Source organism: Ictalurus furcatus, chromosome 12, assembly GCF_023375685.1.
Source record: "Ictalurus furcatus strain D&B chromosome 12, Billie_1.0, whole genome shotgun sequence".
Taxonomy (NCBI): Eukaryota; Metazoa; Chordata; class Actinopteri; order Siluriformes; family Ictaluridae; genus Ictalurus; species Ictalurus furcatus.
In genome coordinates, this window is record NC_071266.1 from 5,483,280 (window position 1) to 5,509,965 (window position 26,686).

General features: G+C 40.5%; 2 protein-coding genes across 2 annotated transcripts in view; both read right to left on the minus strand.

Moving 5' to 3' along the window:
- Positions 1-12,176, minus strand: part of ube2o (ubiquitin-conjugating enzyme E2O) — a 45,443-nt gene extending 33,267 nt beyond the window's left edge. The window contains exons 1-3 of the mRNA XM_053638671.1: positions 11,698-12,176; positions 10,542-10,811; positions 10,297-10,496 (exon numbers count right to left, since the gene is read on the minus strand). Of these exons, the coding sequence (XP_053494646.1) occupies positions 10,297-10,496; positions 10,542-10,788 (447 nt within the window). The 5' untranslated portion in view covers positions 10,789-10,811; positions 11,698-12,176. The remainder of the gene's footprint in view (positions 1-10,296; positions 10,497-10,541; positions 10,812-11,697) is intronic.
- Positions 12,177-13,235: 1,059 nt separating this feature from the next.
- LOC128616143 (ADP/ATP translocase 1-like) lies at positions 13,236-23,823 on the minus strand. Its single transcript, XM_053638675.1, has 4 exons — positions 23,619-23,823; positions 18,981-19,467; positions 16,111-16,251; positions 13,236-15,044 (listed from the first exon to the last, which is right to left on the minus strand). Exons 1-4 carry the CDS (start codon positions 23,727-23,729, stop codon positions 14,887-14,889), a joined length of 897 nt encoding a protein of 298 aa, XP_053494650.1. The 5' UTR covers positions 23,730-23,823; the 3' UTR covers positions 13,236-14,886.
- Positions 23,824-26,686: the final 2,863 nt, after the last annotated feature.

Here is a 26,686-nt window from a genome sequence, read left to right on the forward strand (position 1 = left end):
TTTGTATTCGTATAACAGACGTAAACTGAACGAGTTTCACAGACATTTGACGAACAGAAATGGAATAATGGAGTCCCTTTAAGCACTTTAAGTACTACAGAGCATTTCATCCTCATGGACTGCACCTGATTGGTCAGTTCTTATTGTGAGATGTTACTCCACTCTTCCACAGAGGCGTTTACAAGTTCTCGATCATGTCTGGGGGGACACGCGGTAATGTAATTTTCCACTGCGAGGACGATCCGCTGTCCTTCCTGTCTCCCTGCAGCACTGACTTAGGTACCTTACATTACAGACATTACAGTTTATTGCTCTGGCCACATCTGCAGTCCTCATGCCTCCCTGCAGAAGGTCTAGGACATGTTCACGCAGGTGAGCAGGAACCCTAGACATTTTCTTCTGGTGTTTTTCCAGAGTCAGTAGATTGCCTTAATTGCCTACCGGCTGTAAACAGTTCGTGTCTTAAGGACTGTTCCACAGCTGCATGTGCAATAATTGTATATGGTTCACTGAACAAGGATGAAAAACATTGTTTAAACCCGTTCCAATAAAGATCTGTAAAGATCATTAGGATCTTACAAAATTCTCTTTAAAATACGGACGTTTCTCATTTTGCCGAGTATATATTCTATGTTTTGTACAACGTATACGCGTCTCTTAATTTTACACAGTAGACAGACATGACGCGATTTCTAGTTTTAATATCGGAAAATGTTAAGATGTGATCGTTTTCGCCAGCTCTGGCATTCTATCCAAAAACTACAAACAATATTAGACCACATAATGCAGTTCAAACTTTACACATTAACGCAGGTGCAACACGGTGTTTTATTCGCATCACGCAGCATGACACAGCCGTACCTCTTGCTGCCACACCTCAACTAAGGTGAAGAAACTAGCGGGAGACAGAGCTCTACACATTCCAGCACAAGGACACAAATACACACACACAGCAGGCTGTGTCTCAAATAATTTGCAGCCTCTGAAGCTAGTGACACACACACACACACACACATACAGACACAGACATACACGCAGACACACAACCACATACAGACACAGGAGAGAATGAGAGAGAGATCATTACCATTAAAGTTATTTGTAACGTATTAGATTTTACACTTTGTTTTAGAACAATAGTTCTTGCTCCCTTTCCGTCGAATATGTGTCATTTTCAGTGCCATCTATAATAAACCTAGTTAAACGATGTTAGCTCTATATGTGTATAATGTTAGCCAAGTCAAACATACACTGGTAGATTTTATTTCACAGCAATGAACCTAAAACATTCTCCTCACACACAGTCGAGACACAGCTGTGCAAGTGTGTCACTTCAAACCTGCTCATCTCTGCTCAACCGAACTGAATTAAAGTACATGACAAGAGAAACTTGAGACAGAGCACATGGAGCCCAGACTACTTAATTCCATTCCATTACAGACTCAGATCTGATATACCAAACACCAGATAGGACCACTCGCTGACACCGGCTAATGGTGAGCCGCTAACAACTACGCTACATACCTCCTAGCTCCTTTAGAACCACAGACTGAAGAGCTGCCGTTTGCTTTTCCACCCCCATTTAACATACTGGATTTGTGTGAGAAAGGGAAGTCGATTTAAGTAGGGTTCAACCAAAAAAAAACTCAAGTTCCAGAACAAACCCTTGAACATGGTTAACTGGTTACAGAATGGTACCAGTCGAGCCATACCAAAACTTAACCTTTCACGCACTGCATGCCGTCATCATAAACGAAGTCGGACAATCCGACCGTAACAGAAACAAACAGTCAGGTCCATAAATATTTGGACATTAACGAAGTGAGTACTTTTAGCGGTCTACCACAATATAATGGAGATGAAAGTAATAACGAACGACTTTAATTTGAAGATATTTTGCATCTAGATCTGGCGAACAGTTTAATGGAGCAAAAGTAATCGGACAAACTAACGATCAGTAATTAAATTGTCATTTTTAATACTTGATCGCAAATCCTGTCTGGAACCCACAGACATCACCAGATGCTGGGTTTCGATCCTGGTGATGCTCTGTTAGGCCTTTACAGCGGTCTTCAGTTCCTGCTTGTCCTTGGAAGCGTTTTTTGTCTTCAGCAAGTGAAACGGATGCTCAATTGGATTCAGGTCAGTTGCTTGACTTGGCCATTGCAGAACATTCCATTTCTTTGCCATGAAAAATGGTCTTGGGGTGCTTTGTAAGTATGGTAAATCTCTATCTGCACTGTGCAGCAACATTCTATGTTTTGAAGCCTTTGACTTTATCTGAGAAGATAATATAGCCCTATACACTTCAGAATTCAGCTTGATTTTGTCACATCAATTTATACAAGAGAACCAGTACCACAGTCAGCCATAAATGCACATAAACACCGAAGATGAGGTGGTATGCTTCAGATCATTAGCAGTTCCTTCCTTTCTCTATACTCTTCTCTCCCCATCGTCCTGGTACTAGTTGATCCTTGTCTCATCTGTCCATAGGATGCTGCTCCAGAGCTGTACAGGCTTTTGAAAACATGTTTTTTGTTTCGTTATTTTGCCGAACTGTAATCTGGCATTCCTGGTTTTTTTAGGCTTACATCATGTGGTAAACCTTCTGTACTTACTCTGGTGAAGTATTCTCTTGATTATTGACTCTGACACAGACACACCTACTTCCTGGTGGATGTTTCTTCACCAGGGAAAGACTTCTCATGTCATCCACAGCAGAGGAATTCTTTCGGTGTTCCTAAGGTCACTAGTGCTGTTTTTCTTTTTAAAGAATGTACCAGTAACAGTCGATCTGGCCTCACCTAATGTTTTTCCCATCTCTCTGATGGGTTTGTTTTGATTTTTTTTAGCCTAGGCTTGTTTCACAGGCACTGGCAGCTCTTTGGACTTCATGTTGAGAGTTAACGGCAACAGATCAAACTCTAAACCTTCTCCCTGCTTACTAGTAAGTGACGTAATGAAGGAAAAGCCTGCCCTTTAAGCTCATATTCATTATTTAATTTCATGCTCAAATATAACGTGGAAGACAGCTAAAATATCGAAATGTGTCCAAATATTTATGGCCTGGACTGTATGTAGAGTCTACCTATCTAAACGTCTACCCTGTTACTACGTTACAGGGTGGAACTTGGTTTTTAAGATGCAAGTTTTAAATATGTTTTCATAGCATAGTGTGTAATGCTAAGTGAAAGCTGGCACCTGTTTTGGAACCGTTTCCTTTTTAATAGATCTGAAGAAAAACATGATGTTAAAGACAACACAAGACGGAGGCAAGGCGCTGCTTCCGGTTCACACCAAACCTACCGTGTCTGATGGCCTCGAATTCAGTGCACATACAACTCAACACAGCGATGACACAGCAGTGAACCGGAGCTAACTCACTCTCAGTCTGACTCAAGAAACAGACAGGAGACCTTCACAGTATTTCAGAACAACCTGAATTGCCATGTTTACAGTGCCCTCCACTAATATTGGCACCCTTGGTAAATATGAGCCAAGAAGGCTGCTTAACCTTTTGATCTTTTTTTTTTTTTTAAACAAAATTCACAAAAACTACTCTGCTCTCATGGACATCAAACAATTGCAAACAAAACACAGGTTTATCAAAAAAATAATATTTGTTCAATATAGGTGTGCAACAATTATTGGTGCCCTTTTAGTCAATACTTTGTGCTACCTCCCTTTCCCAAGATAACAGCTCTGAGTCTCCTCCTATAATGCCTGATGAGGTTGGAGAATACATGGCCAGCGATCTGAGACCCTTCCTCCATACAGAAAAGCCATTTGTGATCATTACAACAACAACAACAACAACAACCTGATTATGCTCACTGTGTCTCTCTCTCAGTTTCTGGCTAGTCTGCTTTCCATGCATGACATTTATCTCACCTCAGTTACACATATTAATCCCTAATTATAAAATTTCAATATTTATTACAGTATACAAACTCGAGGTCGATTTAAATCAGGATACAGCATTAAAATCTGTTCATTCATCTGTAAGGGGCAGCTCAACATCAGATGAATAATGACTGAAATAACTACCTCTTAAAACTGAATATAACGTTGGGTGTATAGAGCCCATCACGGAAGAGGAGCTAATCACCACTCGAAGGACAAAAGTGGCATCATTAGCATAGACGCCATCTGCCCTTGAGCCTGACCGACGACTTGCAGGTTCGAGAGTAGCGAGTCGCTTTTGATGAGGCTTTGATGATGATAACTTTCAAAAGTAAGCACATTACTTGAATCAGAAGTAGACAAATAAATCCTAACTGCGAGGCACAGTGCGTCAGCCATATCGTTAAACCCATTCCTACTCACTGATACTACGTGTTGGAAAAAAAAAAAAAGCCAATTTTTCCAAGGGGGCTGGGGGGTAGGGTGTCTAGCTGGCTGCAGCTGTATGATGATTCAATGCATTTTACTAGATAACTAGAATGAATCTGAAAACATAAAGACCTGTATCATCATGTTTTATCTTGTCTTCCAAAATCTCTATATTTCTCAATTCTGCAGTTTGTAAAGCACAAATGACACATCTCATCTCAGGTGGATCTTATGCTGAGAGAAATGTTTGGATGCATCTTCGTGGGGTTTTCTTCATTTTTGTGATTAATAATCAGTTGATTAATAGTCCACTGTACAGGATTTCTCTAAGCTTTTGTTCTTGTCGCAGCCAAAAATGCTCGATTTTCCTGCTGGGTTTTTTTTTTTTCCCGCCAAAAAAAATTTGCGATGCAACTTGGAGACTTTCGTGCTTTTTTTTTTTTTTTTCCTTCTCCGGAAAACTACTTGAATTGCCGAAATTGCAACTGCATGGAATCGTTTGGCACGGCCTTTTGTGTGGTGATGTTTGTTGGTAAACGAGACCTTTTAGCTGTGCTCATGTTTGATGCATGTGAATCAAATTACTCCTGCAATTGCAAAATCCTGGAGGGTCTGAACGGTGAAAACATTAACACTGGGGCTGGGTGGCACGACAATATGATACCGATATTGCAATAAACACAGTGATGGTATCTTTTTATAACATTTATGGCGGCTTTTAATGACAATTTGCAAACTCTGGAAGCAGCAGGTTTGGTGTTAAAATTTTGCACGGTTTTAAATTGCAAAATGTAAATCGAATTGCTAATTCGATGTTTTTAAAAAAAAAAAACAAAAAAAAAAAACCCCGTAAAAGTATCTGTAACAAAATTAACATTTCGCAATTTTAAAGATTTAAACCGGTACAAAAATCTTCAATACCAAATCAGCTGATTTTCCATTTCATACCTTTCTTTTTTTTTTGCTAACCATCAAAAATGACTTTGTCTTTAGTAATGTAATCTGATAATCTATCATTTATGTTACCATTTTATTAGCCAAAAAGCACTTTGGTTTGGCTTGTTTTTAGGTTTCTAGGAGTAATTTTTGTCACTTATACAATCTACTGTAAACAAATTCATCATTTGAACATGTTGGTTATGAAGTACGTATATTAGATCCTTATGTAGATTTAATGTGGCAATGTTCCACTGAAGATTTGTATTCTATTGCTGGCTTTTTTTTATTAAATCGTTAAAACGAATCTAATCTTGAGCCTTTCTTATCCTTATATTCAAGACATTATTTGGCAGAATGTTTGCGAACCAAAACAATAGATAGCTGCAGCCCTAATATACTCACAAACGCACACAGCTTACATGCAGTCAGGTTGCAGAAGCACTCCAACTCTTCTCAATTTTTTACTACCAAAGCCAAAACGAAAGCATGTCATTTCTTCCTCTCAGTAAAAAATAAATGAATCTAATATTTCGGCTACTATTAACAATAATATTAAGTATAGTTGCAAGCAGCGATCTGTGTTCCAAGCGTCCTTCGAAAATAGTGCCCCCAGTGGTCAGTTTTTGCATACAATACTAAAGAGATCACAGATGAAAATCCCATTCGGGTTTCGATTCTGATCGGCTGACAGAAGTTCTGAGGTGTGCAATTCTTTTCCAGTAAATACACAGCTAATAAAGTAGTCCCAGTCAGGTCTTGAGCGCATTACAGCTCCGTATGACTTCGGAAAGTTAACTGAAATAACTGAAACGTTAGCCTACCGTCACACCATTTACACAACAACATACAAAATGACAGAAAATGTCGAATATTCCAGAATTAATAAATGAAAAATAACGCGCACACAAGGTAGTAATGTGGCGACAAGGCGAAGCGGAGGCTTGAGACATTGATATGCAGTTACTGGGGAGAGAGAGAGAGAGAAAAGAGAGTGCGAGAGATCACGTGTGATTGCAGTAATGAGACAGAAAAGCCAGTGAACACGTATCACTATGTATTTATTCGTTGTGTTTTCTGCAGTAATTAAAAAAAAAAACAAAAAAAACGAAAAACCCTGTGAACAAATTAGGCTTATCGATTTTTTACATTTATTTGTTAGATTTTTATATTATCCGCATGAAACGGTAAAAGAATGGTGAACTCTCTCTCTCTCTCTCTCTCTCTCTCTCTCTCTCTACAACAACTGCATATCAATGGCTCTAGCCTCCGTTACTCGCTCTAAAAAATTACGTTTTGGAATTAGCAATGGAGGCTTGAGATGGGACGCGTAATAAATTACTCCCCCCACCCCCACCCCCACACGAGCGTTTTAAGGACAAAAACCTGAACAACATCTTGAGGTGTGATAACTGTGATATAAACGGAATAACTGACTCTGGTCCGTTGAGCTTTTAGAAAACAATGCATTTTCTACTAAGTCAACGGCCCGTTGTCAGTTGTTCCTTACACATCAGTATTTCATCTTAAATTTAACCCAGGAATCAGGGAAAAGAAATCTCAGCGTTCTCTTGAGGAACGGGTCAAAACTTAAAATGCCACCAAACGGCTGATGAGCGTCCCCCGAGTAGAACAGAGCATTCTGCCACATCCTGAACAATTTGGTGTTTCTTGTTCGATTGGATAATTTGGCGTTTCTTGGCGTTTCTCATGAACTTTGTACCCAATCAGGTAGAATCAGAAGAACATGAGAATACTAGGCACCTTGTGTGCTTAAACCCCTAATTAGCAGCTTTTATATCAGCAAAAAAAGCTGCTCCAGTCAGCCAAATTTTACATTTATTTATTTATTTAAACAAAAATGCTTATTGTAAGCATAGCCTTAACAATTCCTGCCTCACAATATCAGTATCACTGTTATGAAGCCCTATTGGTGAATCCTACACGGCCTGCATTATTTGCAACAAACTCCGGATTGTGTGCAAGCCGTAATTCTTCGAAGGCTTGGCTACGATGATTACGATACAAAATAAAACATTCAGCAACTGGTTAAGGGAATCAGATGTACACGGCCGTACGCTCATATTTAATATTTTATACATTTTATACTTCCTGCATGCGTTATTAGTAGGCGGAATGCTCAATACTTGAAACTGTATAATGAATCAGACATCAGTGCTAATCAATGCTGATAGTAATCAATGCTGAGACACATCTAGCTCCACAAAGCCACCCTGGTCTTTTAGATATGGAAGAGTTGAATTTAGTACTGCACGATTTGGATATCTTATCACTATTCCAAAACTGCAGTGGTGAAGAAAACCTTGGTATTCAAAGTAAGAGATCAGACAGCACTGTTTGACCCAAAATGATTTTGTGAAAATCACAAAAAAGCAGACAGGCAGAGTTCGGGTGATCAGGTGTACTCAGCTAGCCCTAGCAGTCGAACGGTGTTCACTGGTGAAAGCTACAAAGCAAAAAGCATGCTTCCTACCTAGCATAGACTTGCACATAGAATTTGCAGCATTTTCTGTCCAGACAAATTCCTCTTTCTTTCTTTTTTTTTTTTTTTTTTAAAGTAATCTTTTTTTGTCTGTCTGGTGACTTTTAAATAATAGTTCAAATAGAAAGCCACACTAATACATGGCAACCTCAACCAACCGACAATGTTAGCATGTCATATTTCCAGCATAGTGAGTCACAAAGCATTTGAGAATCAGGCCATTGGCTCACAGGAAATAAGTCCCCATGGACTAAAGCTGGCAACACCCAGGACCTGGATTTCCACGTATAACGCTGCAGTGAGCAAACCTCACGGAGAAATCCACATTAAGGTGCGGGCAATTTGTTGGTACCTCGAATATTAAAGGCTACAGCAGGGGGAAGAGCTTTCTCTTACAAAGCCCCACAGTTATGGAACAGCAGTCCAATTAGTGTTGAGGACTCAGACACAGTCTCAGTGTTTGAGTCCGGGCTGAAAACATTTGTTTACTCAAGCTTTTTGTGAATAGTTTTGTTTATGTAAAGGAGCAGATCTAGAGGGCTCACAGGTATAGAGTGTTGTGGTGAACTGGGATGTTTGGATGCTGTCGCCAGCCCAGTCTCACACGTTCACCCAGGTTTGTTGATGGTGGAGTGGCTGACTGCCTTATCTCCCAGGGATCCCTCATGTCTGTTAGCTTCTGGCTCTCCCTTTTAGTTATGCCGTCATAGCTAGGTCTTGCCAGAGTCCCTGCTTGCGCTCACGCAAAGTACATTGTCCTTAACAATTACGGAACAATAACCATACATAATAATCTCTCCCTCTCTCTTTCTGTCGAGCTACACAATACTCCTGAGATACCAGTGATCCTGACCCCTTCTGCTCTCCGGACCTGCCTGATCCATCCTGATGTCCTACTTCTGGTTGGAGTTCTCATCATTTGGAAGTTACATGCTGCTGCTGAGGATGGCCCCACGTGGTTCAGCCTAAAGATCACTGAGACTGCTGAGGATGGTACCACTTAAAAACCATAAAGATAGCTTTAGACCTCAATTCATGTGAACAGTTATGCTATGATGGCTAGGACTACAATAGCTATTATAGTCTCAGCACTGCAATTACCACGAACAGTTCTGCACTCAAGTCTCCATCAGTGGACAAGTTCAACAAACAGACTTGAAGTAAAAACTGTAATGAATTTTCCTGGTTACAAAACTGCACTATTTGACCACGTAGTATTAGCACATGTATAGAAGGGATTTATTTGTAATTGCACTATCCGTTGTCACCTAGATAAGGATGGGTTCCCTTTTAAATCTGGTTCCTCTCAAGGTTTCTTCCTCACATTGTCTCAGGGAGTTTCTCCTTCCCACCGTCGCCTCTGGCTTGCTCATTAGGGACAAATTCATATATTTAAAAATCGATATTCCAAATATGTATACATTTCTGCAAAGCTGCTTTGGGACAATGTCCATCGTTAAAAGCGCTTTACAAATAAAACTGAATTTAATTGAATTTACGGACTGGTTTGCATGTTGCAGCATTTTCAGGATGCAAGTACGGCAAAAGCCGATTATATCGAAATAATTAACATACGATACGTCCTGTTGCCATGGTTATATATTTATCTGCTCCAGTAATACAGCTTTCTTTTAACAGCAAGCACCTCAGTTCTAATGATGGGCTTTGTGCTAATGGCCGAAAAATAAGGGTGGCTTCTGGTTGGGCCTGGCCTGTAATAATCAATCCTTTTGTCTGTGGCACACAAAAGGCAAACTCAATGAATGCATATCTAGCCCACGTTGTCGAAACATACAACCTGCCCTCTGCATTGTTTAGATCATTTCAAACTGAATTGGACGTCCAGAAGCTGTAGAAGGACGTAGAACCATCCAACAGTGAGACTCCCACCAATACCCAGGCCCTCAGTGGGGATGGGTGGTAACAACAACAACAACAACAGGAATAAAGAAGCTCTTTTCTTCACCTAAAGCCAGTTCTCTAGAATAAAATAAACCCCATGTCTGACCAAACAAGCAATCTAGAAGGTTCTGTTTGCTTCTAGAAGCACTACTAATGTGTTTAGGCATTATCGCCCACATGCTAGAGCTTCATCCAGTGCATGAAGTAGTGCTAGCTAGTTTTTGTTTGTTTGTTTGTTTACTTATTTACAGGTTGTAAGCAAAAGTACTTATCATTGCGATATTCTTACATGTTTATTTAGCTACCTTAGCAATCCTAAAATGCACTCAGCTGCTCTGTACCAGTGCTTTGAGTCACATCAGAAGGTGGGGAGTGTCAGCTTTGGGTGGGTCGAATAAAATGCAAATGAATCGCTGATTAGGAATTAATCGTTAATTAGTCATGAGCAGGATAAAGATTAGCAGAACGTGTTCATTTCGAAACAATGCCAATCTAGGTGGTCTGGATGATGATGATGATGATAATAACAACGTGTCAAGCAGCATCGATGATGCGAACAATGAAAACAATACCATAAAATAATCGGATGTTGTGTGGGGTTGTTGTTGTTTTTTTTTCACCTTCGTTTCCCGAACATCCTGCTTCGTGCCCTCGGGATACCACTGCACGCGCACGAAGCCCCTACCGAGAGGCCACGTCCGGGACTCCGGTGCCCCGTTCTCTGTATCCGAGCTCGCTGGGACGCGGCCGCCGCCTCCCCCGACTCCTCCTCCACCACCACCGCCGCCGCCGCCGCCACCACCACCACCGCCGCCGCCGTCTTTGCCTCTACTGCCACCACCACCACCGTCTCTACCTCCGCCGCCATCAAGGTCTTCATCCTCGTCCTCGGTCCAGTCCTCCTCTCCGTGGATCATTCGCACGAGGCCGAAGCGCAGCGAACCGCGGTGCCGACCGGACACCAAGTCATGCGAGAAAAGGAGCCGCTGCGCGCCGCCCGCGGACGGAGACAGAGCCGCGGACGGAGGCTCGGAGCCCGGACTCGCCGCTGGAGAAAGGCCCGGAGTCGGACACGGAGAGGATGCTGCTTCTGCCGCCGCGGGGTCCGCCATCACAGCCTCTGCTGCTGCTACTGCTACTGACCAAGAATAGAGAGGGGGGAGATAAAGAGAAAAGGATGGATGGATGATTGTTGGGGGGGATGCCAAAAGAAACCCGTAACCGGGGGACCGGCACGTGTTCACGTCAATACGTAAGGCTTGAGCGTTGTGAGCGCGCGCGCCGGCATGCATCATTAATACAAAACAAGCACAGCGCCACCGGGATGCGCGCGCAGAACACTCACAACGGGATTCATTACTATCAGATGCAGATAGAATACAAACAAACAAACAAACAACGCATAGACTTACACTAAATTAGGATTTGGTATAATTGTGTCTTTAGAAGTATTTGTTTTCAAGTTATTCAGCGGTTTATTCTATTGTTCATTGTATTATTATTATTATTATTATTATTATTATTATTATTCTGGTAACTTGTGGTAATAAAGAACACGTTGGAGAGGGAAATGGTCGCACGCACTTTCACTGACACTCCAGCCAACAACAGCTCAAATAGCATGGGCGTAGTTCTTCTTCTTTTAAGAACCCAGGTACATTCCTGGTGTATCGCCCCCTCTAGCGGCCATAACCAGAACAGCTGGAACAAAACACATTTAACTCTATTCACTATATTAGTATTATTATTAGTAGTAGTATCGCTTTGTTTTAATGTTTCTAGTAAGGTTATTTTATAGGCTAGCATGTCGCCTATCCTGATTTGTTCAGTACCTAAGAACAGTGGTTATGCAGCGCCTACCGTTTTGTTTTTGTTTGTTTGTTTGTTTGTTTGTTTGTTTAAGCTACAGAAATGTTACGTCATATATGTATATAAAGACTGAATTGTATTTCTTGTCATTATTAAGCTATGCAAATTTTATATTTATATTTTATATGCTGTATATTGTTCCTTTCTCTTACCTTATTGCAGTTAGATTAACGCTTTTTAACCGGCATAAACTTGGTGTGACGTTGGACGTTCGATATTCGCGGATATGCGGAAATTAAGGGGCCGTCTCTAAAGTTGCATACGACATTGTTAAACACGTTTCTAACATCAATAGCATTAGAAGGGAATGACTTACAGTCATATAACCAACTGTAAAGTGTTCATGTAGGTGTCAGGTATGACGCACACCTTTTAGATTTTTGATATTTATTAAAATAAGCTATTAAATCATATGTAAATTAGATATGTATTTCACTACCGAATGGGCCCATACACAAAATAGCCATAATTTAAAGCTCAATAGCATTTGAAGGGAATGATGTACAGTCACACAACCAACTGTAAAGTGTTCGACTAGGTGTCAGGTACGACGCACACCTTTTAGATTTTTGATATTTAACCCTACAATGTATGAACCAAAAAAAACTTCACAAATGCATAAAGGGGGTCAAAATGAGCCGTACTGGATTGAATGGTTTTCTTCAAAAAATAGATGACCTATTAATGAAATAATTTATATATATACATATATATATATATATATATATATATATATATACACACACACACACACACACACACACATATGTATGTATAGGTGTGCGTCATACCTGCCACCTAGATGAACACTGTACAGTTGGTTATATGACTGTAAGTCATTCCCTTCAAATGCTATTGAGGTTAGAAACGTGTTTAACATTGTCGTATGTAACTTTAGAGACGGTCCCTTAATTTCGCCATACCTGCAAATATCGAACGTCAAACCAACTTTATTCCAGTCGCATTTTAGCTAAGCTAAGTCACCGTAACGCATTCGGAGAAGGAAAAAAAAAAACAACAACAAACTGTTCCATAACAGTATACAAATGATAAAAGACTAAGTAAAAATATATGCTCGCATTCAATACTGGATCCTAAGACATTAGAGCAGATACAACACGGCCGCTGGGCGTCAGTGACGCTACACCACGGCGAAATATAACGGCCACTTGTCTGGGTTCAACTCAGGGTTGCCAGATTGGATCTGTTGAGTCATCTACCATAAAACATGACAACAGAGAGATTAGTTTGGGTAAACATGTCCGTTTCTGAACCGGTTTCTGAAGCAGCAGTTTATTCATAATAATAATAATCATAATCATCACTTTAATAATAATATAATCTCTTTATTTTGTTTAAAGATGTGTTTTTTTAATTTTATTTAGTACTTCCCCCCCAGTGTGTCTTGTGGACTATATGTAAACATCTGCTATGTGAAATAGCTTATTCAGGGCAGCACTAAATAAACAACATGCAATTTTGTATGATCCGTATTGTTTATTTATTTTTCAAATTATAAATATTTTGCAAGGCGTGTGTAAACTTATGACCTCAATTGTAGCCCTTCAGTGTGCACTTTGACAGGAAACAAATAGTTTTTAAGTAGGTTTAAAGAATTAATTAGTTAAAAGAGGATCAATATAATTCAACATATTGTTTTTGTTGTTTTTGACAAACAAGTTTAACATGAACCTGACTTACACCGGAGATCAGTCGGAGACAATATGTTGCACACCTGTCTTTGTCCACAGCAGGTGAAACTGGGTGTTAAGTTGCAACCCAAGTAATCAGACACCCTTTAACTGCCAGCAGTTGTCACATAGGTGTAAAACAAGATAGGCCAATTTTATTTAGTTCATCAATAATTTAATTTCTAATCATGAACAGGAGGCACACAAACAGGAAATACAAGGAACGCATGGCAAATTCTATCAAGTGCAGAGAAATTAAAGAAAAGGCAGCTTGAGAGTGAGATGATGACAACAAAACAAAAATAGTAAAAGTTCCCCACTAAAGTTAGGTGTTAAAAATAAGTGTTCCACAAATGCTAGGTTAGTACTGAGATTGAGAGTGGAATTTAGTGTTAACATATTAATGCTATGCTAGCTCGTTATAAATAAATTACAATCACACAGATACAGTAACTAGGTACATAAAGTCAGCTTGCATTTCACAGAACAGCTAATAAATTTCATGAAATGTTAGCAAGACATCTAACAAACACTGGATATTGGTTTGTGGACCAAAAAAAAAACTGTACCAGTGGCCAGAGATACAAACGTACAACTTTGTGTATGGGGCCTAAGAACGCTAGCCTAGCTAGGACCACTGTATACAGTAATAAATAGAAATCAGTGATAATATACAGTACTAATGACCTACAGAATTGACAGCTGATTACAACTACACTGATCAGTCATAACATTAAAAACCACCTGCTTAATATTGTGTCGGTCCTCCTTGTGCCACCAAAACAGCTCTGACCAGTCAAAGCATGGACTCCATAAGACCTCTGAAGGTGTGCTGTGGTATCTGGCACCAAGATGTTAGCAGCAGATCCTTTAAATCCTGTAAGTTGTGAGACCTGCACAAGACCTGCTGTTTTAGAAATGCTCTGACCCTGTCATCTAGCAATCACAATTTGGCTCTTGTCAAAGTCGCTCAGACCCTTACACGTGCCCATTTTTCCTGCTTCCAACACATCAACTTCAAGAACTGACTGTTTACTTGCTGCCAAAGTAAACCTGTGTTGTGTTTGTAATTGTTTGATATCCATGACAGCAGAGTATTTTTGTGATTTGTTTGTAACAAAAAGATTAAAAGGTTAAACAATAAAGATGATTGTTTCACAGCTTTCTTTGCTCATATTTACCAAGGGTGCCAATATTAGTGGAGGGCACTGTAGACACAAAACATGTCTGATCAACTATATCTGAGGTAAGTGGAAAACTGTCCATTTGATTTTTCACTTCTTTGGATTTACATTCATGCTGAGCTGTTATAAAGTTGGAAAGATGTGGTGATACCGAATTGCTTGGAGTACACACATGATGACAATAAGAGGCCATTTTTCCTCACTGAACTGACTCAAATCCCCTGATGAGCAACAAATATGCAATCGTGATACTGTTTTCCCTAATAACACACACAGACACAGATATACACGCCCACACACACACACTGAAGCACCATTCTGTGTGAGGTAGCACTGAACTTCATTTCATCGTGCAATATGTATAATATAATAACGATTAAGTTGACTTTGCCTTTTACTTGATTGCACTGTCTCCGTCCTGTTGTTGTCCAACGTTCCGTGAGTTTGTCTAAGTAAAGTTGGACATTCAGATGACTTTCTTTATCTCATCGTAAAACACTAGCACCAGGGCACCTCCTATGCTTCTAAGAATATTTGACCAAGTTCCCTTGTAGAAAGCCTGGAGCCCTTCATCACGAGCAATCTTCTTCCAGCAGTCCACTGTGCCAGTGTAGATGATGTCGGCTGCAATTTTTTGTAAAAAAAAAAAAAAAAAAAAATCATAATAATTAATTAAAACACAGTTTATGTAGAGTGCACACTGGATGTAACTTATAAGCAAGTGTGTGTGTGATTTTATTGGACAAAAGAAAGACTCAGCATGTAAAAAAAAAAAAAAAAAAAAAAAACAGCAGGATGCATGGGCTTGCTTTTATCCTTTATCACTTTTATCCAAAGTAACTTGCATGTAATGGGCAAAAATGGAATCTAAGCACAAAGCTGATTCGATGAGTGTTAAGGAACAATTTGGCTGGAACTGAAATTGAGACAAATTTCTTAATTTGGTGTCTGATGCTTCTTTGGTTTCGCATTTCAGCCACGACTTGAATGTTGTTAACAAGTGAGAGAAGCTTATAGCATATTGCAAACTGCATGTCTAAAGCAAATGACATTGTGTGGCTCAGTAATACGATTGGTACTTAACTTTCCAGAAAATAATTCAAATAAAATAATTCTACAAATTACATTAGAACTTGATCACTTCTGATATAGCGATACTATAATTGCACTTTCAAACATTCAGCTACACTCATTAAACCAGTCATAAAGTTGCACTTAAGCTGAAATTATGTTTTGAGGAAGAGAGTGATTTTGGCTTCAAGATGGCGGCTATGACATTTTTTCAGCTGCTCCGGTATGTTTTAATTATGCGACATCCTTCTGTCCATTTTTATATATAATAGTGTGTCATACAGTGTCCAAAACCACATATGAAAGAGATACTGAACTGGACATGGTTTGAAACGAGTGTGATGTTTTAGACATATACATAAGCTTCTTCTCTTTTTTTTCCACTTGGCAGCGATATCCATCTTTTTATGTAGCTACAGTACAAAACTAAAGTAAACCTTGGTCACAAAATATGTCTTGGTTGATCAACTGCATTTCGGGTACGGAAGTAATTTTTGGAGAAACAATTTTTAAAAATGCTGCAATTCCACTGCTTCCATCTGTAGGTATTCGACCGCTAAAGAGTATTTTCGTCGTTTCGTTTTGATTTCTTAACCAACTACTAATTGTACTGACTTACCACTTTTAAGTCCTGACTGCATCATCATGCGACGACGCACTGTATCGAACGGGTAGGAGATGAATCCGGAAAGTGTAGTCACGCTCTGTGCAATCATCCAGGTCATTAGAAAGTGGATATTATCTGGATCTGGCAACGTACCTGTACAAAAGATAAAGGCATTCAGGACAATATTCAAAGTTAAGTGTGCATACTGAGGATTTAATACCAATACTGTGCACTGAAACATATGTTTTGTGTGTAAATACTCACAAAAAAAAACCAACTAAATGCCATTTGAGGCAATATTAAATATATAATTAATATTATCCTTTAAAGTCCATGAAATTTCTTTTTTTTTTTTTTTTTCGCATGGAGAAGGTATTATAATCAGAGACATTGGTTATAAATTAAATTAAAGTAAGCTGTAAGCTTAGCAGGCGAGTGTTTGATTATCCTTCAAACTACAATATATACAAAGCATTATTTTTTAAAATGAATTTGACAAATCAAATCAGCGAATTAAAAGCACGATACAATAGCCTACAACCCACATGTTACAGCTTCACACACTTTACAGTTTATCTCATGGCTACAGTTGCTGTGTGCACAATTAACTGTTTACACACCATATTAAACGAATAAATAAATGCAAAATAATAGTATGTGCTGGATCAAGTGACTACATTTCCCATACTGCACAGCGGTCTACAGACATGGCCGCCATGGACTGCAATTCCCAGAACACTCACACACACAGAACACTCACACTCATGCTAATCACGCACACCTGCTTCCAATTCACAGCACTCACAACCACACTATAAAAGAGACTTTTTGAACACTATGACTCGAAGTGTTATGTTCAGTTGCTTAGTCGTTGTTGTATTTCCAAGCCTTATCTCATAGTTGCTTTTCTGGTTATGGACTTTGTTTACCCTGTTGGCCTCGATTCTCTGTTCTGCCTAGTTCTGCCTGTTTCACTGATCGTTTGACCCTAGCCTGCCTTGGACTTTGTTTTCTGCCTGATCCTTTGTACTTTGTATTGTTTTTTTAAACTGCTGTACCTGCACTTGCTTCCATCTCAGCCTCCATTACGGGACAGAATACTTCGCCTATAACATGGAAGCAGCAGGAAAGAGGAGGAGAGGTCACGCTAGGAAAACCAAACATATGGTCCCAGCTGTAGATTCGCTCCAGTTTCCTCAGTGGACTGTCGTAGACCTCCCAGAGCTGTATGATGGGTTATCAGGCTACCCTGAATATTTTCCTGTTGACTGCCAGATCTATTTTGCAAACTTAGCGGACCCCAAGCCCGGCGAGAAGCAATGCCTAAGGTTCCCGTTGTCCCGGTTTTGTGGCCCAGCACGCCAGTGGGCGCAGCGTCTAGTGGACATGGGATCCAGGGGACTTGAGAATGTAACTCAGTTTGTGGGACTATTCGTGATGGTGTTCGGCAGTTCAGAATCCTGGGCTGTCCTGGAGGATCTTTTGGGGGAGGTCTGCCTCAGAGAGGAACCTGACTTGCTGTTCACCACCTATTATGAGCAGGCAAACTGGACATCGCTCCATTTACCCATGCCACTGAGGACGTCGCTGTGCCTTAAGGCTGAGCTGAGAACGTTGCTCCGCCTTCCCGCTCTGCTGAGGAAGTCACTCCACACTCAAGAAAGGCCGACGAGGCGGCCCACCAAGTCAAGCCCCCGTCTAAAGCTCAGGACACAACTTCCCAAACCTGGAACCTCGCCTAATGACCCTGGCGAACCAGCCCCAGCCTCATGTCTGCTCCTCGGCTCCTTGAGAAACCTGCTACTTGTCGTACAATGCCTGCATTGCAACCTGAGGGGCTGTGAAGACATTTTGCCCAGAGGGCCAGGACCGCCGGGGGGGGGGAGTGTATTTTGTACATAATATTTTATATACAAAATGTATTTTGTATATAAATGTACTCACTGGTTTGCTGTGATAACAGAACCCCCCCCCCCCCCCCAAAGGCACTTCTCCCGAATCACCTTTGGGGGGGTTCTGTCATCACAGCAAACCAGTGAATACATTTCCCATACTGCACGGCAGCCTACAAACATGGCCGCCATGGACTGCAATTCCCAGAACACTCTCTCTCTCTCTCTCTCTCTCTCTCTCTCTCTCTCTCTCTCTCTCACACACACACACACCACTCACACTCATGCTAATCACGCACACCTGCTTCCAATTCACAGCACTCACAACCAGGCTATAAAAGAGACTTTTTGAACACTATGACTTCGTGAAGTATTACATTCAACTGCTTAGTCTCTGTCGTATTTCCAAGCCTTATCTCATAGTTGCTTTTCTGGTTATGGACTTTGTTTACACTGTTGACCTCGATTCTCTGTTCTGCCTAGTTTTGCCTGTTTCACTGATCGTTTGACCCTAGCCTGCCTTGGACTAGCCTGGCTGTTTTCTGCCTGATCCTTTGTACTTCGTATTGTTTTATTAAACTGCCATACCTGCACTTGCTTCCGTCTCAGCCTCCATTACGTGAAGGGGGGGGGGCATTTCCATTTTATGTCCCCATTTTCTAACCCTGATCCCTTTTCAGGTTCAAAGGCAAGTTCATACCTTTAAAAGTGGGTGATCTAGATGCTATTGAAAACCCTGTCTTGGATGCATCTTCTCAAGAACAATCTGGCAACCTCAGAAGCGTGAACTACACGCAAGTAATTTGATTGGGGGAGCCGAGAAAACCGACTCAAGAATGTGTGTAACTAGACTCTGAATACGAATAACTTTCCCCACGTAAATACTAAAAAAAGTTTTGGACTTTAGTCACCAACTTTGAATTTGGCCCTCAGTATTCACACATTTAAAGCTGGCTGCAACTTATCCAAACAGTGAAACAGTGCGCTCACTCTTGACTGTGTCGTAGATGCCAAAGTAGGCAGCCCTGTAGATGATGATGCCCTGCACAGACACACTGAAACCACTGTAAAGACCTCTTGGTCCGTCGGCTTTGAATATTTTCCCCAAACAGTCACCCAGCCCGGTGAATTCCCTCTGCGCTCTCGCCTTGCCGATGTCTGCTGCCAGACGAGTGCGAGCAAAATCTAGTGGGTAGACAAAACAGAGAGATGTGGCCCCTGCGGCGCCCCCTGATGCCAGGTTACCAGCAAAGTAGCGCCAGAACTGTGTGCTCTGGTCTACACCGTCCAGGAATAACTTCTTGTACCTATCCTTGAAGGTGAAGTTGAGGGCCTGCGTCGGGATGTATCGGATCACGTTGGCCAGGTTGCCTCTCCAGTATGAGAGGACACCCTGCTCTTTGGGGATGCGAATAATGCAGTCGATTAAGCCCTTGTAGCGCTTCTCTGCCACAATGTGCTTGCTTGCATGTTGTACCTATGGGAAGATTTCAAAAGTCTGAAGTTAGATCTTGTAAGGAGCTGAAAATGATGGAAAGATAAAAAAAAATAAAAAAAAGTGATGTACTGGGGTCCCATCAAGGGTGTATTCCTGCCTCAAGCCCAGTGTTTCTATGATAGTCCACTTCAGATCCAGTGCAATCCTGACCAGGATAAAGCCGTTAAAGACAATGAATGATAAACAAACGTAGATCAATCTTTAAAAAGGTTTCGGACAACTCTCAGAAGCTTAAAGTAGCCCGAATTTAAAAACATGGTTTTTAAGTGGTTACCTTTTTGTTTTGGTATATTAGTAATATACAGTCCCCTCTGAAGATATTGGAACAGCAAGGACACAATCTATTGCTAATGGTGACAGTTCAGCCTTGTAATTATGGGAGGTCTATAGAGTAACACAGTAATCTGCTAGACCAGTTGTGCAGGTGCACACGAGCCTGTGCTGCAGGTGTGTGTGTGTGTGTCGCACTGTTCCGGTATCACTAGCCTTCCTGTAACTATCCTGTGCCTTAAATTATTTGATAAGTCAGAGTAACCTGATCATGTAACCTGCTGGTATAAAGAGTGTCTAATTCAGGAAGTGTAAACATCTTTATAACTTCATGAAACCTTTGTGTTATTGATATGCAATGGGTTAGATATGATATGTAAATTATAGACCATCCTAAAAGTGTATATGTTTTGGGCATGTGCTGATATATACAGCAGCTTTCTTTTAGTACAGCATCATGTTACAGGTTTAAGCAATTATCATAATGGGGGGGATTGTAGTTATAGTGTCTTTTCTATCTTATAATATTTTGTCATAAGGAGGAACAAAACTCTGGCTTTCACTAGGCTAAAGGCTTCTGCGCCCAAGGTCACGGCTGCAAAAATCTGCTTAGTCACAATGTTTACATGTCAATATGTACATAAGTTGTCAGCAAAACTATGTTGTCAATAACTTGTAATAACTCGTAGTAATCTGGTATCGAACTTTCGGAATATGGACCATTGCTCATACTTTACATCTTTTCTTTAACGATAAGACTTGTATAAGCAAGTATATGAAGATTTGGGCATGTATTTATGGAAAAGATAACTGGTTGAGATAAACTTCTATTATGTTGTATACATTAACCAAAACCAAACCTAAGACATCAGATTAAACCTGTCTTATCTGATCACCTACATTTGACATAGGGGGGTGATTGTGTGCATTGTCTGAACTGTATATTAAGGGATTTTATAGCACTGTGCTGTTGAATTCTCAAATCTGATTGGTCAGAAGGTGCTTCTGAAACAGCAGCTCTGACAATAATGCTCGCTGTAATTCAAATCACAGATTTAGATTAATGCTCTCCAATGCAATAACAGCTAATTCACAGGGACTTATATGGTGGATACTCTAAGTATAATAACAAAAAAACAGATTGTTATTTAACTATATATCTTTTTTTTTTTTTTTCCCCTCCAATCAGAAGTCCAATATTTTAACCGCTAAGCTACCACTTCCCATAATATAATATGAAGTGATAACAGGAACTGACTTCTTTTGGGCCTTACTGTTCCTACAAAATGGCTCTTATTGTTTGTAACTGAAATGCAATCTTGATTCTCTTTGGAACTTTTAGATCCTCTTTCTTATAATTTGACAACCTACTCTAAAAAAATGCTGGGTTATTTCATTATCCGAATGGTGGGTTGAGCCTTTTAGGTAATTTAATTGGGTTATTTTCTCAATCTTGGGTGGTTTTTTGGGTAATTTTGTGTAACCCAACCGCTGGGTCATTTTCACTGACAGTTGAATCAATGCACCCCTCCCCCACTCCGACACATCAGTCCTGCTCCTTGTGTCAAATCAACTCAGTTTGAATTTGCCTCAGTGGAGGTAGCGGTTTTCACACGGACACACTGTTCGATTTATTCGGAGAAACAAGCTTCGTATCAATATATTTATCCATAAAACCATTACTGAACACTGGATAAAGCAAAAATGTGAGATAACAGTCCAGTTTACATGGCATTAAATGCACCACTAGGTTCGTTAGCTTTGGCTTACTTGTTTGTAATGCGCACTCGATTGTAAGTTGGTTATTCAGTTTTTTTTTTTTGATGTTTTAAACATCTCCTTTGGTCACAATCTGACATTTTCGTCTTAAATATATTACTTATTTGAGTCATTTCCTTCAAAGTCTGTATATATATATATATATATATAAACACCTGGGAAGCATACATAATAGGTGTTCAGCTGCAGCTGGATGTAACCGATCGGCGAGAGTTGCCACTTGCAGTCGGGGAAGGAGTTGAAAACGGAGCCGTCAATTTTGGGTTTTTTTTTTTATTGTTGTGTTGTTTTTAATGTGTTGAGTTTTTAACATCTGTCTGACAACTACATGAGCTTGGTTTTGTAACTTGTAGGCTCCTCATTGTGAATAACTCACAATAAAGTTATTTTGGTCATTAAAAATTAAGATTAATAAATACAAAACTCTCCAGATTCTCTCTTGCCTATGTAATAACTCACAACATCTGGCCAGGTCTTCTTTATTTTTATCAGGAAATTTGGTGGGATTATCGCGTCAGATGATTAACAAGGCACCCTGAGGCGAGCATTGACCATGGATCAGTCCAAACACTATTGAATCATTTCAGTTTTACAAACCTACATAATAAAACTGACCAGAGAACAGTTCAAATTATATATTAAACGCTGGTTCGTTGGTTCACATGGAGATCAACACCCCCTAGAAGTGAACCATGGAAATTTCGAAACAGTAATGGCATGACATGAAGCCTCGTGACTTGCCCAATTTGAAACACGCGCTGAACCACTGATTTATAAAGGTTTCAAAACTTCATGAAGCAGTGTTTTGAAAGCGCCCATCACTAATGGTATTGTTTGGTTTAGATGAAAAAAGCCATTAGGTTTTTGCCAAGTCTCAGTAAGTCACATCAAATCTATTTTTAGGTCTGCAATGAGATCATGGACAAAAGGAGCCTTATTGCTGAGAGATCTGATATTATAAAGGGAGAATTGGAAACAGCAGGTGTAGTTGAGCTGGCCGGAGAAACTAGCACACGGCTGTCTAGTGATGCGTCGTTCATGAACGATTCGTTCATTTTGAACGAATATTTAAAGTGCACCTCTTATGGTTTTTCAGATATTACCTTTCGTGTAGTGTGTTATAGAGCTGTTTGTGAATGTAAAAAGTCTGCAAAGTTTCAAAAATCAAAGTGCACGACAAACAGAGTTATTGACTCCCAAACGAAGGAACTGATTCTGAAGTGGAGTTAGTAGTAAGTACTAAGCGGACATGCATTATTAATTGTTTCCCAGGGAGCATGGGGCACAAGGCGGGGTACACCCTGGACAAGGTGCCAATCCATCACAGAGCACACTCACACACACATTCATACACTACTGTATTCATACACTACTTTGGACATGCCAATCAGCCTACCACGCATGTCTTTGGACTGGGGGAGGAAACCGGAGTACCCGGAGGAAACCCCCGCAGCACGGGGAGAACATGCAAACTCCACACACACAGGGCCACGGTGGGAATCAAACCCCCGACCCTGGATGCGTGAGGCGAACGTGCTAACCACTAAGCCGCTGTGCGCCCTCTTCGCCATCGTCAATGTAAAAAAATTTTATTTGCATTCCAACATTAACATAAACAGGCTAACATGAGTGAAACTATAAGACTTCACAGACTGAGATATAACGTAAACATTGGATCATAAATATAATAATTCTCCGCTGTGGAGATGGACTTTATCTCCGCATTAAGAGAGAGAGCGACGTCCCCCTTCTCAGGTGTCAGACACTTAATATGGAAGTCTTCAATCCTGCAGGTGGATGGGGTATTTTTGTGGGCCAACCCGGAAGTTAGCATCACCCTGACTCCCTCGACAAAAAGCCAATAGGATTTTTTTCCAATGGCCTTTGAATTATTACAGAAAATAAACCCTGTGACCAACATGTTTTGTCCATCAAGATAATCTTCACAAACACAGCTTTCATGAATTTTGAAGCTGAAGAATACAATCGCCAGAAGTAAAAACGAACTATACGCACAGGTGCATGTCACGTGTCTACTGATTTCGTTCTGGGGGGCGCACTGTCATCTTTTGCGCACTCACCTGAAGGAGCAGCTTGACTCTCTCGAGCGGAGCCACGGCGGTTTCTGATACCGCGGCCGCGGTGCAAACAACCAGGAAGTCCTTGGCGAAGGTGACTACGGACTCGCTCATCTTCTTGCCTTCAGCTACTGCAGCAGATGTGGTCGCAGTCAGCTGGCAGACGTCAGTGTGATCACCTGGAAACGGTGATGTAATGTCGGGTGCCTCCCAAAATCGCCATGGTGCAACATTACCGGTTTGTAGGCGTGGAGAGAGAGAGAGAGCACGCGCTTGTGCACGACGCGCAGGAAACGTCACGGACGTCACTGTAACAACACTACAAAGACATGAACATTTCTTAAACTGCACCTCCTCCCCGTCCCCCGATCATCCTCCAAGGAGCCAAGGCAAGAGGAAACGTCTAAATGAGACTTCCTTGCTCACTGAAGTGTCACTTTAACTTGACTTTAGTCATTTTATTATTTGTTGTTGTGCAGCATAATAATAATAATAATAATAATAATAATAATAATGTTAATCATCATCATCAATTAATAAATAAGTAAAGGGTGTGTTACAGCATTACAGATGAGATAATCTCAATTAAGGACATAATAATAATAATAATAATAATAATAATCCATCCATCCATCTTCTATATCGCTTAATCCTTTTCAGGGTCACGGGGAGCATAATAATAATAATTATTATTATTATTATTATTATTATTATTATTATTATTATCCATCCATCCATCCATCCATCCATATTCTGTACCGCTTATCCTACACAGGGTCACAGGGAGCCTGGAGCCTATCCCAGCGGACACGGGGCACAAGGCGGGGGACACACTGTATGGAGTGCCAGCCCATCGCAGGCCACAATCACACACACACACACACACACTCGTACATTACAGACAATTTAGAGATGCCAATCAGCCTACAGTGCATGTCTTTGGACTCGGGGAGGAAACCGGAGTACACGGGGGAAACCACCGAAGCATGGAGAGAACATGCAAACTCCATGCACACAGGGTGGAGCCAGGAGTCGAACCCCGAGGCAACAGTGCTAACCACTAACCCACCTGCCACATTATTATTATTATTAGTATAATTATTAGTAGTAGTATTTGTTGTTGTTTGTTTAAAATAGAGACAATATTTAAAGCTCTTTGTATAGATATACAGTCTTTGCAGCATCCTTGTTTCTCATTCCATACAGTGTTTTAAAATAAAGATGAATTTTTATAACATTCTTGCATATTTTCTTTCTTTGCCTACGTACATTTATGGATAAAGTATTATATATATATATATATAAACTTATTATTACTATCAATGTCACTTTCCCAGTAATGAAATATACTATAATATCCTGTCTGCTTAGCTGTATTTTAACTGCAGGAAAATTATAAAAACAACAACAGACATCAATATCCAACCAAAAGGTTTAGACATTTATACAAGCATAGAAAAGGTGAGAAACAGATTCAAAGTTAAAATGTACAGAATGTACCATTTGTATCTACATCCACCTTAAATCTGAGCATAGTTCCCACATGTTCTAGGAAAGAAAGCCTGTCATACATTTTTTTCCCATAACAACACGCAAATGCTTTTCATGTTTTGTAGTTTTTTGAGGTGTTAATACATTGTGCATTTGTATGTTTACATTTTGTAACTGAGGAAAACTTTGGCGAAACTTGATGCGTTACCGCCACCTGGTGTGGGGTCAGTGCTCAAAGAACATAGAGATGACGGACCATCTTGAAAGGTCTAGTTTAATAAACATTTTAGAATATATTCTGACCAATGACTCATGGGAGAATTTGGATACTTTTTCATAAACATAAAAATAATAGACTGTTGAACAGTTTTTAGCAGAGAAAGCAAGATACAGATTGATAGGTTATTGGCAAAACTTACATACCAAACGATATTTTCATTATTTTTAGGATTTTAAGTCAAGGGTATGGTCAGCATCAAACACGAACATGACCCCAAAAATCTTGAGGTACAAAAAGTGACATATGTTTTGACTAGTTATTTTCATAAGGTAATAAAAATGCCATGACTAATATCCTGTATATTTATGATGCATATACATAAGATGTATATGTAAGCATGTAGCGAGCTCTGGTTAGAGATAGTACCTTTTTAGCCTGGCAGCTAAACTCCTAAATACTGGTCCTCATCCATCTCCTAAATTTCTCACATGCTAGCTCCAACAATCTTCAATCATCCCGGATGAAGTCGGTGGCTGGGGCAAAAGGGATCTACTGATCTCAACAGCCAACTGTAAGGGACAATGGCGTGCAACTTCCTTGTGGACTGCAGCTGTGGCCTACCAGCTATGGTTTGAAATAAGAGGGGAGGCAGGCCTCTTTAACCTTGGGCACAATCTGCCTAGAAGATGGAAACTCTGACCAAAAATCTATGACCTGAGGACTTTGCTGTCACCATCCTAACTTGCTAAGCCATGGCAGATTAATCAAGGTTTTAAAGGGTAAGTCCAGTTTCTCCACATTAAAGCTCCCCTGCACAGGCATGAAGGAATATATTGAAAGCCTTCTCCCAACTTACTCCAAGTCCTGAAGCGTTGGCACAAGGGGCAAAAACAGCAGATTGAAGGTGTCACTGGAAGCCGCAGTCTTAGTCCTGCATGCAGACTTTGTAGCTTCCGAACTTGCAGACCTGCCCACAGGTTATGCCAACTTCATTATATCTACGCTCCTACCACTGCGAAACAACCAACATGCCATGCTTGTCAGTGTGTATGCCCCAACCACAAAGACAACCACATTTTTATTCTGACCTGTGCAGACACTTCAAGAGCATGCCAATAGGGGACAAGTGAGCCAAGACTCAGAACATGGAGAGGAGTACTTTGGAAACATGGCATTGGGAACTGTAATGACAGTGGGTGCCTCTGTTGGAGTTTTGCATAGAGCAGCATCTTGTCATTACCAACACCTGGATACACCCTTGGGCCAAAGAATGGAACCTCAAAGCCTATGTTCCAGCAAGACTTAAAAGACACAGCGCAAAGTGTCTCACTGCAAACTCAACCTCCAGTTCAAGCCCAAG